This window comes from Buteo buteo, chromosome 22 (genome assembly GCF_964188355.1).
Source record: "Buteo buteo chromosome 22, bButBut1.hap1.1, whole genome shotgun sequence".
Lineage (NCBI taxonomy): Eukaryota > Metazoa > Chordata > Aves > Accipitriformes > Accipitridae > Buteo > Buteo buteo.
Window position 1 is genome coordinate 12551447 of NC_134192.1, and position 12963 is coordinate 12564409.

At 47.9% G+C, this 12963-nt stretch overlaps 1 protein-coding gene across 2 annotated transcripts; it reads right to left on the reverse strand.

The window, feature by feature from the left end:
- Nucleotides 1-452: 452 nt before the first annotated feature.
- LOC142043099 (nuclear pore glycoprotein p62-like) lies at nt 453-12396 on the reverse strand. 2 transcript variants are annotated; one of them, XM_075053832.1, is made up of 13 exons: nt 11925-12396; nt 10488-10879; nt 9689-9799; nt 9098-9226; nt 7583-7678; nt 6563-6668; nt 6267-6411; nt 5798-5847; nt 5540-5674; nt 4730-4841; nt 3799-3865; nt 3392-3460; nt 453-1140 (listed from the first exon to the last, which is right to left on the reverse strand). In XM_075053832.1, exons 1-13 carry the CDS (start codon nt 12203-12205, stop codon nt 1049-1051), a joined length of 1785 nt encoding a protein of 594 aa, XP_074909933.1. In that variant the 5' UTR covers nt 12206-12396; the 3' UTR covers nt 453-1048. The 2 variants fall into 2 exon arrangements, with proteins under 2 accessions (XP_074909933.1, XP_074909934.1); XM_075053833.1 differs by lacking the exon at nt 3392-3460.
- Nucleotides 12397-12963: the final 567 nt, after the last annotated feature.

The following is a 12963-nucleotide window of genomic DNA, read 5'->3' on the forward strand; positions in this document are numbered from 1 at the left end:
CCATCAAGCCCACACGCAGGAAAAGTCAGCGAGCAACTGACAAGTTTCGACTCACCTTAAAGCCAGTAAATGGCTCCAGTAAGCCAGCCCTGCCGCCCTCGCTTCCAGGGGACGATATAGAACACAAGGCAGATGGGGTGCAGGCAGAGAACGGGAAACATGAACAAAAGCCCATTACACACTATTCGCACCCCTTCAGCATTTTGCAGAACGGAAGCATAAACCGCAGAGGAGAACTGAGTATGAGGGCAGTTCAGTGACATACGTGATCATTCACTTCCCTCTATTAGTGAAGATGCATCGGAACGTGCATTGTAATCACACTTGATCAAAAAGCAGCGATGGGACTCTGCCTCTTAAACAGTCCTCGCAGCAGACTCGCTGACCTCGTTCTTTCCTGCACCCCTGCGACTGCACAAGCTGCGCTATGCCAAATCACCACACAAGTACCATTTTTCTACTGGCACATCTACCAATTTTTAATTGCGTAGAAATTCTCCTTACAGGTACCAGCACAACAGCAGTTTCTTGCCAAAAGTACAGAAAACAAGGCCCACTTTCAGAAGTGGAAGCATACCCAATTTAAACACAAACTCCAGCTAGTGACAGGAGGAATTGGAGTCTCTCCGGCTGCTGCAGCTCCTTCTGAGGACAGCTCTTCATTAAACCACCTCTGTAAGGACCCGAGTACAAGCTTATGAAGTCCCAACTGAACACAGTCCAGTTACATTCAAGTACTGGAGAGCACAGCCGCGGAGTCACATACTGCTTAAATCCCTCAAGGGCAGCATTTGTATATCTCGCCAGTCTGCATGCAGTTACGAAGAACAGAGACACACACAGCACATACTTTCAGCACAAACTTCATGCGGTCTCTCAGACTGCAGCGGGTGAATTCCGGTCAGACACTGCAAAGACTGCTTCGGAACAAGCAACAAATTTTATTGCAAGAAAAGAAACAAACCCAGGTCATGATTGGAGACCTACGTCCCCGACAACCTCCGTTTTCTGTGGAGATCTTAGGTTAATCCTTTAAACTTTGAGTCACTCAATCAAACGTGATCCGAAAACTACGCTCTTGCTCCTTGCGGCGGCTCTCGCAAACCTTTGTCACCTCTTCTACCTTCCTCTGCAACACGGCTGTGGGAGACACAAGGGGTTAATCTTACAATCACCCTAAAACACAACCTACACAGTTCAGCCTGCAGAAGGAGAAAGAAAAACATTTTAAACTTTGACAGTCACTCAGATTTCACAGCGCACAAAGCAGGATGAAAACCCAACACAAAGCACTGCTAACACTCCAAGGCAAAGAAAGAACATTGTCTAAAAAGTATTCTGAGGCATTCAGGGACTTGCAGGCAGAATCGGAAGAATCCTGGGACATATCGTTGACACTGTTTGCCATGCCAGTTTGTTGTAGTTTCAGGGCACTGCATCAGAGTGCAGAGCAAACCCTCCCTGAACAGGAACCACTTGGTCTGCAGCTTGAGGGAAAGCAATGGCTCTATAAACCAGCTTCCCCTACCCACCCCCCGCTATACTCGCTTTGAATTACCCACGCTACAGGTGAACCACACAATCAGTTAGAAGTATATTCATATTTTCTTGCAGCATTATCACACAGCCATAACAAGTTTTTAACTGTAAATACACAAAAGACAGTGCAATCGCACAGAAGAGCTGCGGAGCACTTGCAGCCACAACACACATCATCTGTTATTTGCAGATCACTGATTTGGAAATACGTAAGCCACTGATTGATCACCAGCTTTGAATGCAGCAGGCATCGCAATACACAAAAACTCTTGGCACAAGCTAAAGCAGTTTCTGATTTCATTCCATGAAAGCTTATCAGAAGCTATTCAACAGCGCTACAACGTTATGTCAGCCTGTGGCTTGGAGATAGACAGTCGAGGTCAGGTTTTATCTCGTACAGCACGCCAAACCCAGAATCTTCCAGTAACACACTAAGCAACACACTTCAGTTTGTCACTTTTCAAAAATTCACCGTGCAAAAATAATTATGGCATAAAATGGCAGTCTGCTTCACTGTCTCACAGATCTCCCTCGCCCAACTCAGAATTCAGTTGTCACTACGAAACGAAGACTTTCTGGTTCTCTCAGGAAGAGGCAGAAGGTCAGAACAAGGCTTTGTGTCCAAACACTCCTTTCACTTGTGGAAGCAGCACCATCCCACATCCTTGTTCAGCAAGTCTATTTAATTGTGGCACAGTAGGTGAACATTTGCACATAATTGTTTATCAAGTTAGACACGTTTACAGCCACTGTGTATGTGTATGCCTAGGAAAGATCACTGGCTGTTGTGAAACACTGCTGGAGGTATCCCACAGGAAGCAAAACTGGTAACATTACCTACAGCACAGATGTCCTAGTTTTGCTTTGCAGGTTGTTGTTGGTTTTTTTTATATAGAAAAAGAATGTTAAGGAATGTGTTCTTCGCAGGCCTACTCAATTTACTGATGGCAAGGGCTATGTGAAGGCTTACTTCAAAATTGCATCGTTTTCCCACTGGACCACTTTTACGTACATAGTAGTAACAGGAATTCTTCTCCTTGCTAAGGACCCCACGGAAACAGAGAGGTACATTAACCTTTTTTAAAAACTGCTTACTGCCTCTTTCTTGTTTGAAGGTGAACTGAAGAGGAACTGTTTCTTTAGATGTAGATTTCCCAGCAAAGAGAATGAATCGTTATTAACTGATAAGACAATTTCTTCAGTACTGAATGACAGAGGAAAAAAATGGGTCTCCCTTCTAGGAAAATTTAAAGGAAACAGGTTGCCATTTTCACACACATTCTGTAAAGTCAGAATTCTGATGCCACAGGAGCTGCACCAGATTTTCCAATACCGCATTGCAAACACGCCTGAAGTTAGCACCTATGTTCCGGAAGAAAAAGCCAAATTAAATCCTGACCTAAGCCAATACTACTAGTTAAACTTGGATAGCAGTATGCCTGCCTTCACCCAAGTAGTACACCAGGTGTAAGCACTTTCACAGCACTGCAGCCAGACAGTGCAATTTGGTGCTGGTGAGAGCAGCACTGCTTTATTCTGCCATGCCCCCGTGTGGCTGCTAACATCAGTTAAAATCAAAACCTGTGGAATGCAGAATTCTTGAATCCCTCACACGGAGGCACTCCCTGCAAGAAAAGTTCCTTTTTTCTGCTTGTTTTCAGTATGGCACCATGGTATACTCGTTAAGGACAAATCTGACACAAGAAACAACAGTAACTACACTATCAAATTCTCACTGTCAAGTGCATCTGCTGCTCTGCACTACATCTCAAGTTACTGCTACTGTGAAATTTCCACACCATGACTCCAGAGTTACCATGCCTGCAGATAAATGCATGCTGCTCAGGCTTACCTGCATGTGGCTTTCCTGTTGTGGCGGGCAGGATGATAACATTAAACACATACACCCTCACCAATTTTCCTATTCCAAAGGGAAACCCCACAACATTTTAGAAGTTTAAATATTTAACCTTAGTCTGATAGAACAAAGCATAAGGTTTTCAAGTCCTCTGCTTTGCACTGATGCATTTCAAGCACTGCTTTTTTGAAAAACATTAGCAGTTGCCCAGAATTACTTCTCAGCAGAGGCCTTTAATGCACATCAGGAGAATTCAAGCACAGAAGGGACTGTACCAATGAAGGTGATGAGGAGAAGATTCCTCAGGGACCTTCAGGAATTCAGTTACGTTCAAAACACACTTGCACACATGCTACATGCTTTCTGTTTACACTCCCCAAAAGATGCAAGATGACTCTCACCTGAGTTCTGCTCAATCCACTGCAGCGAATCCATGTGCGCATTCAAAATTTTACAGATCTGCTGAAGCTGAGTAGAGAGAGAAGGAGCAAGTCATTTGTTACACTACATAAAAACTAAACGCGGTAAAAGACAGCCTGCCTGTCTGTCCCTTTAGAACACGATGCATTCAAATTTCTCATATGTAGAGGTCCGCTAACTTAGCAGCCAATATCCCAGGGAAGTCTGTGCAGCAACTCTGTTGCTTTTCTTCTCCTTACCATCAGGAAAACAGACTGGTTTAGAGTATACGCCTGTGGCTTAGGCTTATTCCAGTTCAGACCTAGGAATCACCACATTAATCACCTTAGGCTTGAGGTGGCAAAAGTTAAAAAGAATGGGAAAAAACCTCCATCTCCAATACAAATGGGAAATTTTTACGGAATAAGAGCATCTCAGTAAAGCCAGAAGGAGTGTCAACACCAATTTAATACATATCAGAAAGAGATGGTAATTCAGATCTTGTTTTCATGAGCATAGAAAAGTAGTATAAGGAAAAAGAATCAGCAGTTATGGAGGGCAGCCTGAACAAAAATTAGTTTTGCCTCAAGAAAGATGCAAGAGGTGCAGCAGGTAGCCATATCAAAGCAAAGAAACAAGTTGTAATCTACATAAAATTAGACAACAAGCAAATAACCAGAGTTCATACCAGAATGAGATACTTTGAAAACCATTAAGAGAACTGCAGAGTAAGTACATGAGTCAGGCTGGCTTGTATTGTGTTACAACACAAGTTTTACCAGAAGAGAACCAACCCAAGGACAAAACAAAATACCCTTCCAAGCTTGAAACTACAGGCAGCGAAGTATCCACGAGTGGACAAATGAAGAGTTAGAACTGTTTAAATGTCCTTTGTCTCTTACCAACGCACAACAGAATAAAGCTTGGATTTACCGGGTCACTCGTGTCTGCTGGGCCTCCTGATGTATTCAAGTGCTCAATGATGTCCTTCAGATCTTGTGCCATGTGCTTCAACTGAGCATCTATGTTTTCAGCCAGTTTATAGCTGCAAAACGCACGGGAATCAAGGTCAGAATATTTAAAGCAAACTTCAGAAGACCTGCTCCCAGTCACACCAACTTTGGGCAATCAGAATTAGCTTCCACGCCTTTCAACCAAGGCTGGCAGATAGGTGGGAACAGCACTATGAGAGGCATTCTATCACACAGATGAAGTAACTCCTAACCTCTTTCTCTCTTCATAGATAACATGGAGACAGACAAGCAATAGTGTGGAGGGCTTTCTGGAAGGTTCTGTCAGAACTGAAGGAACCAGCTAGCCCAGATTCTTCAAGATTCCCATCTCTTGAACCAGACAAACTCTCCTTTTAATTAGCCTGCTACGAGTCAACACTTAAGGCTTACAAGGATGCCTGAGCCACACATAGTACATTCTGCTCTCATCACTTCCATCGCTAAATAATCATTGATTTTTAGAGATTATGCCAAAATTAGTAACCTTTTCCCAGACGGCTGATTAGAACAACATCCAAAGAGCTTTTCATGCTCGCTCAAGGGCTTCCCGTCGCAATTCCCCTATTTCTAATGCGTGAAATCTAAGTTGCCGTGCATAAAACAGGATTACATATTTGAAAAAGGCCATAGAGAGTTCAATATTGTCATGCATCCCAACTCTACTTCTTGCTGATTGATCATCACCACATTAGCCTGCTCATCACATGTTCCAAGCAGATCTTTGTCTTACGTCCTCTCCCGTTCTTCGTCTGCATGCTGCAAGTAGATAGTCCCGCTCTGTTCCTTCACAGACTCCTCCAGAGGGGTCAACAAGTCTTCAAGCTCTTTCTGCTGTGACAGAATGAAGTCTAGCTCCTGATCCAGTCTGGAAAGAGAAAATGTTAGCTACTCAACTTAGAGGTTATATACATTCTACATCTGCCATACCACAACCCAAGGAGATTTTCTTTCTTTTCTTGCATCATTTCAAGCGTTCATAGTTTCGTACCTCTTCTGATCAAGCTTCACCTTCTCTACTTCTCTGTGTAATGAAGTAATCTGGAAACAGAAGACACTTAATTATACTACGAAAATTCAAAACTCAATTCATAAAAGAAGAGTGGTGGAACTGAGAAAGCCAGCATCATACAAATGTCTACTAGAAACAAGAAACAGTTACATAAAGATTTGCAAACCAAAAACTGAATAATGGAGGTTTGGCTTTGAAAGCTCCACCCTAAGATAACTTGTGTAGTTAACAGTGTAAACTCACAGAACACATTTCCAAGCTTCCATGCCTAAAGGCCAGAACAGACATACAGTGAGTCTTTTACAAGCATCCAGATAAAACTCACATCTATTTTTTTTTTTTTTTTTACAAGTAGAAAGTCCCACTAAATGGCTTGCTGCATCTCTAACACTGAAGGCCTTTAAGGATCTGAGCAAGCAAAATCAGGTTACACTGCATGTCACCTTACCTTCTCTCCATTCTCTATCAGCATCCGATCCCAAGCATTAACTTGTGTTGCTTGATGGAGAAAGTGTTTCTCTTGGTCCTCCAGTTCCAGACTCCACTTGTTTATCAAACTCTCCAGCTGGGCATAAGTCATCACTGGAGGTGCACTGAGAGGAAGCATGAGACAGTACAGAACACAAGATCAAAACCCAAAATATAAACATGACAACACTCACTTCTCTTTCCTCCACCAGATACCAGCATTAATACTGCCTCTTGCCCCAATCAGGAGATAGCTGGTTATAACACAACACTCACCTGGTGGTGGTGGTTGTGGTTATGGCAGCTGTAGAAGTCACAGCTCCAATCGCACCAGTCGTACTTAATGGCTTAAGATTCAAAGCAAAGCCAGAAGAAGTAGTGCCTGAAGGAAGAGATGCAAGTCACACCACAGAAGAGGACACTTCTGCTATCTAACAAATCGAGAACAGATCCAATAAACACTTCACCTGCACTTCACCGGGGCATTGTTCAAAGAAACACAGCCCTAGACCACACACCCCTCTCAGTCTCCTTGTGTTTTAAGATTAGGCCTAATAACTAGCAGCACACCCAGTTCCTCTCCCGCATCTTTGCAGGACATGCCATTTCCATGTTTTCACAAAACTAAGGGCATCTATCACATGGTACTGGCAGCCACTTACACAGCACTTCAAGGCATTGAGCTCAAATTCTTCACAGACACTCCAGAAACAAGCTTTAGAAAGACCTTGAGAGCTGAGCAGCATCCATGTTACTACACTGAAAACTGACCGATAACTGCATCCGGAAAAGGATGTTCAGCCCTGAATCCCAGCATTGTGCAGCAGCAAATTCCACTGCAGGTTTTCACAGGAGGGTTGCCACTTAAATACAGTACACATCTAAATCTTTTTGTTGTTGTTGTTTTTGTTTGTTTTTGGAGAAAAGTTAATGAAATCCTACACTTTGAAACTTACGATATGGAAGAAACAGATTAATGGGGCAGAACTGAAACATAGAACATCTCTCCCTAATGCTCCCTGCGAGTCTTTAGCCTCTCCCTTCCCCCATCAGGACACCTCGCCCTCACTCCTTAGAGCAATTCTGCACATACACAGGCAGGCTAGAGAAGGAGCAGCTAAGCTATTCACTTTACTTGCTCCAGACTAGAACATCAAAGCCTACGGGCCTCCCTTCACCTAAAGTCCCTTCGCCGAGGACAGGCTCTCAGAAGTCATAAGTAACTGTGCGCTTGGGGAGATGGAAAAGAAGGATCGCAGAAAGAAATACTGTGTTATTTCAGCATCTAGTTCTTACTAGTGGCAGTGCTTGTTGCGGCAGCTGTTGTTCCAGGAGCTTTTAATCCAAACCCAAGCGTTCCAAGACTGGCTGTCCCAGTGGAAGGGGCACCAACTGTAAACCAAAGACAACATTAAGAGCTTGCCTAACCCATTAAATACATTGCCCCTTTGAAAAGCTCTACCCTGCCTGCTCACCCATCTCCACCTGCTCTTTACTTGTATTAACCAGGATCACTGCTCAGGTGAAGGATCACCCAGACGCAACTCTGAAAAAGGCAGGCTGAAGCTATAAAATAGCCAGAATGCTCTGCGCTTCTTCCAGGAAGCTTGATCAACCCAGGTGCCAAGCTACTGTCACTTCTCTTTACCTACTTTGAATCATCTAACATTTAACTGCTATCAAATGCTAAAATAAGCAACGGGTACTGGACACGGGCAGGCAGGAAATGCAATCTCTGCATGAGCCTGCTTGCTAAAGCAATACAGTTGCACATACTACAGGAAACGTGCCGGTCACATCTCGGTTGCCTGGAAACAACCCACCTATCATCATCTAAGAACAAGGTTTCAGACATCCTCATAAACAGAGAATGCCCATTAGCTTAAAAGCATTCTGTAACGCGAAGGTTAAGGTCAGCTTTGGAACTCGAGTAGCAGTGCAAGCGTTGTAGAGCTACTAAAAACACAAGCTGTTAGGCTGGTATATGTGGCATCTACAAATTGCAGCTGATCAGTTAAAAGTAACCAGTGCGGCTTTAACATAAAGCTTGTGAAGGTCCTTGGGAGCAGCTGCCTAAATTTTCAGAGGTAGGTGTCAGACAGCATTACCTATGGAACAGTTGCATTAGCTCTGGTAAACATTGACTGTAGCTAGTCTCCATCACCAAAGGAAACTGAAGCGTTAACATCTCATTGCAGGTTCAGAAAGAAAGCTGTGAGGACCATCTTCAAACCTGGGCTACTGCCTTAAAGCTATCGGAAAACAGGCACTATTTCCTGCCATGAAAACAGTTTTGCAAGAGGAAACTTGCCAGTTATTACCAGAGGAACTTGGAAACACACACCTGTGTGAATACCTGTTTTTAGCACACTGCATCTCCACTGTCACAGACCACCGTTCTTAAAGAAGTGCCAACACCTAATGCAAGAGTCAAAGGCAGATGCAACCAGACTCAAGGCACTGGGGTCTGGAGAAGACAGCGGCTAAAACATCACTAGAAAGCTCAGTTGTGGCAACGCTACCCAGACAGAGAAACAAAAAAAATCACATACAGCTAAAACTGACCCATGCTGCTTGCCCAGTCTGAATCTAAAGAGTGCTTTGGTTTGAACAAAACCCTCCGTGCCTCACCACCGAAGACAGTTTGCCAGAAATCACAAAGAAGGAAGGCGGCAAAGAGAAGCGAGAAGAGCTGGCCTTTTCAATTCTCCCATATCACCCCAGCATCTGCAGCTCCACTACTGACAGGCAGCACCAACCACGCTGCTCATTTATGCCCGCAACAGATAAAAGCTGTATATTGTGTCTTACGCGAGAGGCCCGTGGTGGTAGACGACGTCGGTGCTGAAGAACTCGCTATAGACGCAAACAGCGTAGGTCCCGTTGAACCGAGAATGGAGGTTGTGGTGGTAGAGGCAGTTGTAGCAGCTGTGGATGGTACTACAAACAGAAAAAGCGTCCACCTTGTACAACCAGACTGCATCAAGCTCTCGCCCACTTCAGAAGAATCATGCTGAGAATGGGACACAAATTTGCCCATCTACACCAGGTTTTTTACAGATGTGTATTGGGCTTATGTAAGAATTTTAAACTATTTCTCCTCTTAGTCACCCTCAGCTCTATCTCGTTTCCAATTTCCAATGTACCCTTTAAACCTGTGGCTCCCTTCCGCTACGCTCCAGCAACAACTACAGAACAGAACTTGGCACGTGGGACGCAATAAAAAATGCAGGATACCAAGTTCAACAGCTGTATGACCTGTCACAGATTACTGAGGCCATTGCAAATTCACAGTAACAAGCGCCTGTAGCCCATTTCCAGACTCCGGGTTAGAAAACCATTCCCAGAAGGACAGCAGATTCATAAAGTCTTGAGTAATTATTTCCCAGAATCACTTCCTACCTCCAAGTTTGGTTCCAAAGGACAGAGTGGGTCCCTGGCTGGTACTAGCGGTCAGCGTTGCTGTGGGTGCACTAGTGGCTGCTGTTGACGGCAATGACCCAAAGTTTAGACCTGGAACAAGTAGCATAAGTAAAAGGAAAAGACGGACCTTTTACTTCAGAGACGCTGTAGTTTCCACTGATCACAGCGACAGTCAAGTTAGAAGCAGTAAGAGTATCAGAAAAACATTAACATTCAATGTAACAAGTACTCCGCGTTAGCCAGGAAACGAACTAGAGCTAACAAAGCTCATTACCTAAAAAGACTTTCAAGAACAATTCTAACACAGATGAACATCACCCTCACCCCAGAGCTCATGACCTTCCCTCCGAGGACTGCACTGTCACCAACAAGTAAACCAAAAGCTGCAAACTGAGCTTTTGCCAGACTCTGCGGGAGGGCGCAGGTTCCTGCCGTCAGGGAGGTGAACAGTGGGATGGGCACATCCTGCGGCTCACCCTCCCCACCGCTCCCAGCCCTTTCCCTCTGCACCAGCAAACCCACCAAAAACACTTTAAAAGCGCTTCAAATGCAGCTGGCGCTTCCACGCACACTGGCAAAATTATTTCAGCCTCACTCTCCAAACCCAAAGGCTAAATAGCAATCGTTACTCATCACTGAAGACGCTGGATGGGCAGCCACTCGCTTCATTTCACACCACCAGAAGCAGGAGGCTGCAGAACCTCCGCACCATCCCCAGCTGCTCTCGGTGACAACAGGCTTCCTGACTACAGCTGCCATTTCAAGCCCAGGCACTCACCAGAGGACTGCCCCCCAAGGCTGAAGGGGGTTGTTGACTGGGTTGCAGCTCCTAAGGTGGCAGCAGTGGTGGCAGCAGCTGCAGGTGCTGTTCCAAAGGTCAAACCTGTGGGCGCTGCTTGCGCAGCTGCGGTGCCGATGTTGAAGCTGGCTGTCCCGGCCTGAGTTGTGGTACCACTGGAAAAAGTAAACCCTCCGGTCGTCCCAGACTGAGCGGTGGTGGCGGCGGTGGTGGCGGTGGTGCCAGCAGATCCAAACACAAAGCCAGAAGGGGCTGCTGCTTGACTTGAGGGCACGCTGGTTGGTGCAGAGCTACCAAATCCAAAGCCCCCTGTGATTCCAGTAGCCTGAGTTGCAGTGCTGCCTCCAAAGTTTAACTTTGGTGCGTTTGCCCTAGAGAAGGAAAGAAAAGTGAAAAGTGAAAAGAAAAGTGAAAAGAAAAGTGAAAAGAAAAGTGAAAAGAAAAGTGAAAAGAAAAGAGAAAAGAAAAGAGAAAAGAAAAGAGAAAAGAAAAGAGAAAAGAAAAGAGAAAAGAAAAGAGAAAAGAAAAGAGAAAAGAGAAGAGAAAAGAGAAAAGAAAAGAGAAAAGAAAAGAGAAAAGAAAAGAGAAAAGAAAAGAGAAAAGAAAAAGTAGCCACTCTCTTTGACATGTACATCCAGTCAAGTTTCTTACAGACCATTTGCTGACAGCAGAAACCACCTCGCAAAACGGCGTGCACTTGACCAGGCTTACGTTTCAATGTTGACGAAGACCGTACTGCAGCTCCTGGCATCTGCGATCCTCTGTTAAGTCTCTTCATACTGACTACCTTAACTACCCTCCACCCATCCAGGCACCAGAAGACATTTTGGCAGTGTAAGCGGAGTTGCTTATTCTCTCAGCTCCCAAGCACCCTTTTCACCTCCCCTACACAAGACTATTTTTTTCAACTTTTACTGCTAGTCCCCACTTGAGCTCCCTTCCCACTGCTCCCATCTGGCAAGCCTCTTACACAACAGTAGTTCTGACGAATCACCTCAAAGCTTACGGCCTTCCCTAAGGACAAAACGGTCCCGCCTGGCTGAAGAAACAGGCCGAGCGCTCCGGATTCGGATCAGAAAGGACACGACATCTCGCGCTCGGGCGCAAAGTTTTATCGTCGCTTCACGCAAGCACCGGTACCCCCGTTACGGAGCGCAGCGTGGAACACCTCGCCCGTCTTAACGCCAAGTCGGCATCGACACGGACCAGGTCTCGCCGAACGCTTTTCCGGATGTGCTACAGCACAGCGGGGGCTCTAAGGCACAGGAGCAACAGGTTCGCTCCCTTGAGAACTGCTTGCAAAGCACCTCCAAAGCAACGAGGAGGGCATCACCCACTCGCGCTCCCCCGCGGCCGGGGCCGCTCCGCAAGGCCAACGCGCCCACCCCGGCTCCGGCCGACCCCCGGGCCTCTCACCCCAGCGGGAACACGTTTGCTGCCGGAGTCGCGGTGGCCGTGGCCGGCGTCCCGAAGCTGAAGCTGGCCGGCTGCGCGGCAGCGCCCGGCCTGCTGAAGGAGAAGAGCCCGGCGGGCTGGCTGCCGGCAGGCGCCTGGGCCGCGCTCCCGAAGCTGAAGCCCCCCGAGGCGGCGGGCGTGGAGAAGGAGAAGCCGGTCGTGGCCGTGGTGGCGGCCGTCTTCGGCGTGCCCAGAGTGAAGCCGCCTCCCGCCGCGCCCGACCCGAAGCTGAACTGGTTCATGGCGGCGGCGGCCTTGCGGGAAGAGGGACGGCCACCGTCAGGAGACCCGGGCGCGGGCGGGGACGGCGGCGGCCCGGCTCCCGCAGCCCGCAGCCCCCCGCCTCCGCCGGACAGCCGACCCGCCGACCCGCTCGGCGCACCGCCACCGGCGGCCGCGCCCGCCCCCAGCCGCCAAGCGCCGCGCGCGCGCGCGCGCGCAGCGATGACGCACGCTACCGCCGCTCCGCGCCCGCCCCTCTCCGCCGCCGCCCAACCACCGGCCGCGCCTTCCCGCCCTCAGCAGCTATTGGCTAGCCCCGCCGCCGCTCGTGGCCGGGCCGGCCGGATTGGCTCGCGAGGCTACAGGAGGCGGGCGGAGCGGGGGGGGCGTTCGGGCTGCCCGTTGCCGTAGTGACGGGGGACGCGGCCGGCGGCGGCACCGGGGCCTCCGGGCGGGCCAGAGCGGCTGCTCGCTGCCGCTGGAGAGCCGGCGGCCCCGGGACGGGCCCGGGGCGTCTGTGGGAGGGTGGGCTGCCCCGGCGCCCGTGCCGCGCGGGGTCGGGAGCCGCTGTGCAGCCTCAAAGCGGCGCCGTGGTGAGGGCGGGTTTGCCCGACGCCGCGTTTCCATTCGCCCTCGGCTGGGGCCTGGAGCTGGGGCTGTCCTGAGCCTGCCTGGAGCAGGGCCGGCGGGCAGAGAACCTCTGCGAACACTTCTGCCTTAAGCCAAGTCAGCGAGCAACTGACAAGTTTCGACTCACCTTAAAGCCAGTAAATGGCTC

Excerpts from the sequence above, each read along its gene's own strand:
- LOC142043099 (XM_075053832.1), bottom strand. The coding sequence starts at position 12,205 with ATGAACCAGTTCAGCTTCGGGTCGGGCGCGGCGGGAGGCGGCTTCACT. Across the intron at positions 9,227-9,688 it reads CTTTGGAACCAAACTTGGAG|TACCATCCACAGCTGCTACA; the intron begins GTAGGAAGTGAT and ends TTCTGTTTGTAG. Across the intron at positions 6,412-6,562 it reads ACCACAACCACCACCACCAG|TGCACCTCCAGTGATGACTT; the intron begins GTGAGTGTTGTG and ends GCTTCCTCTCAG.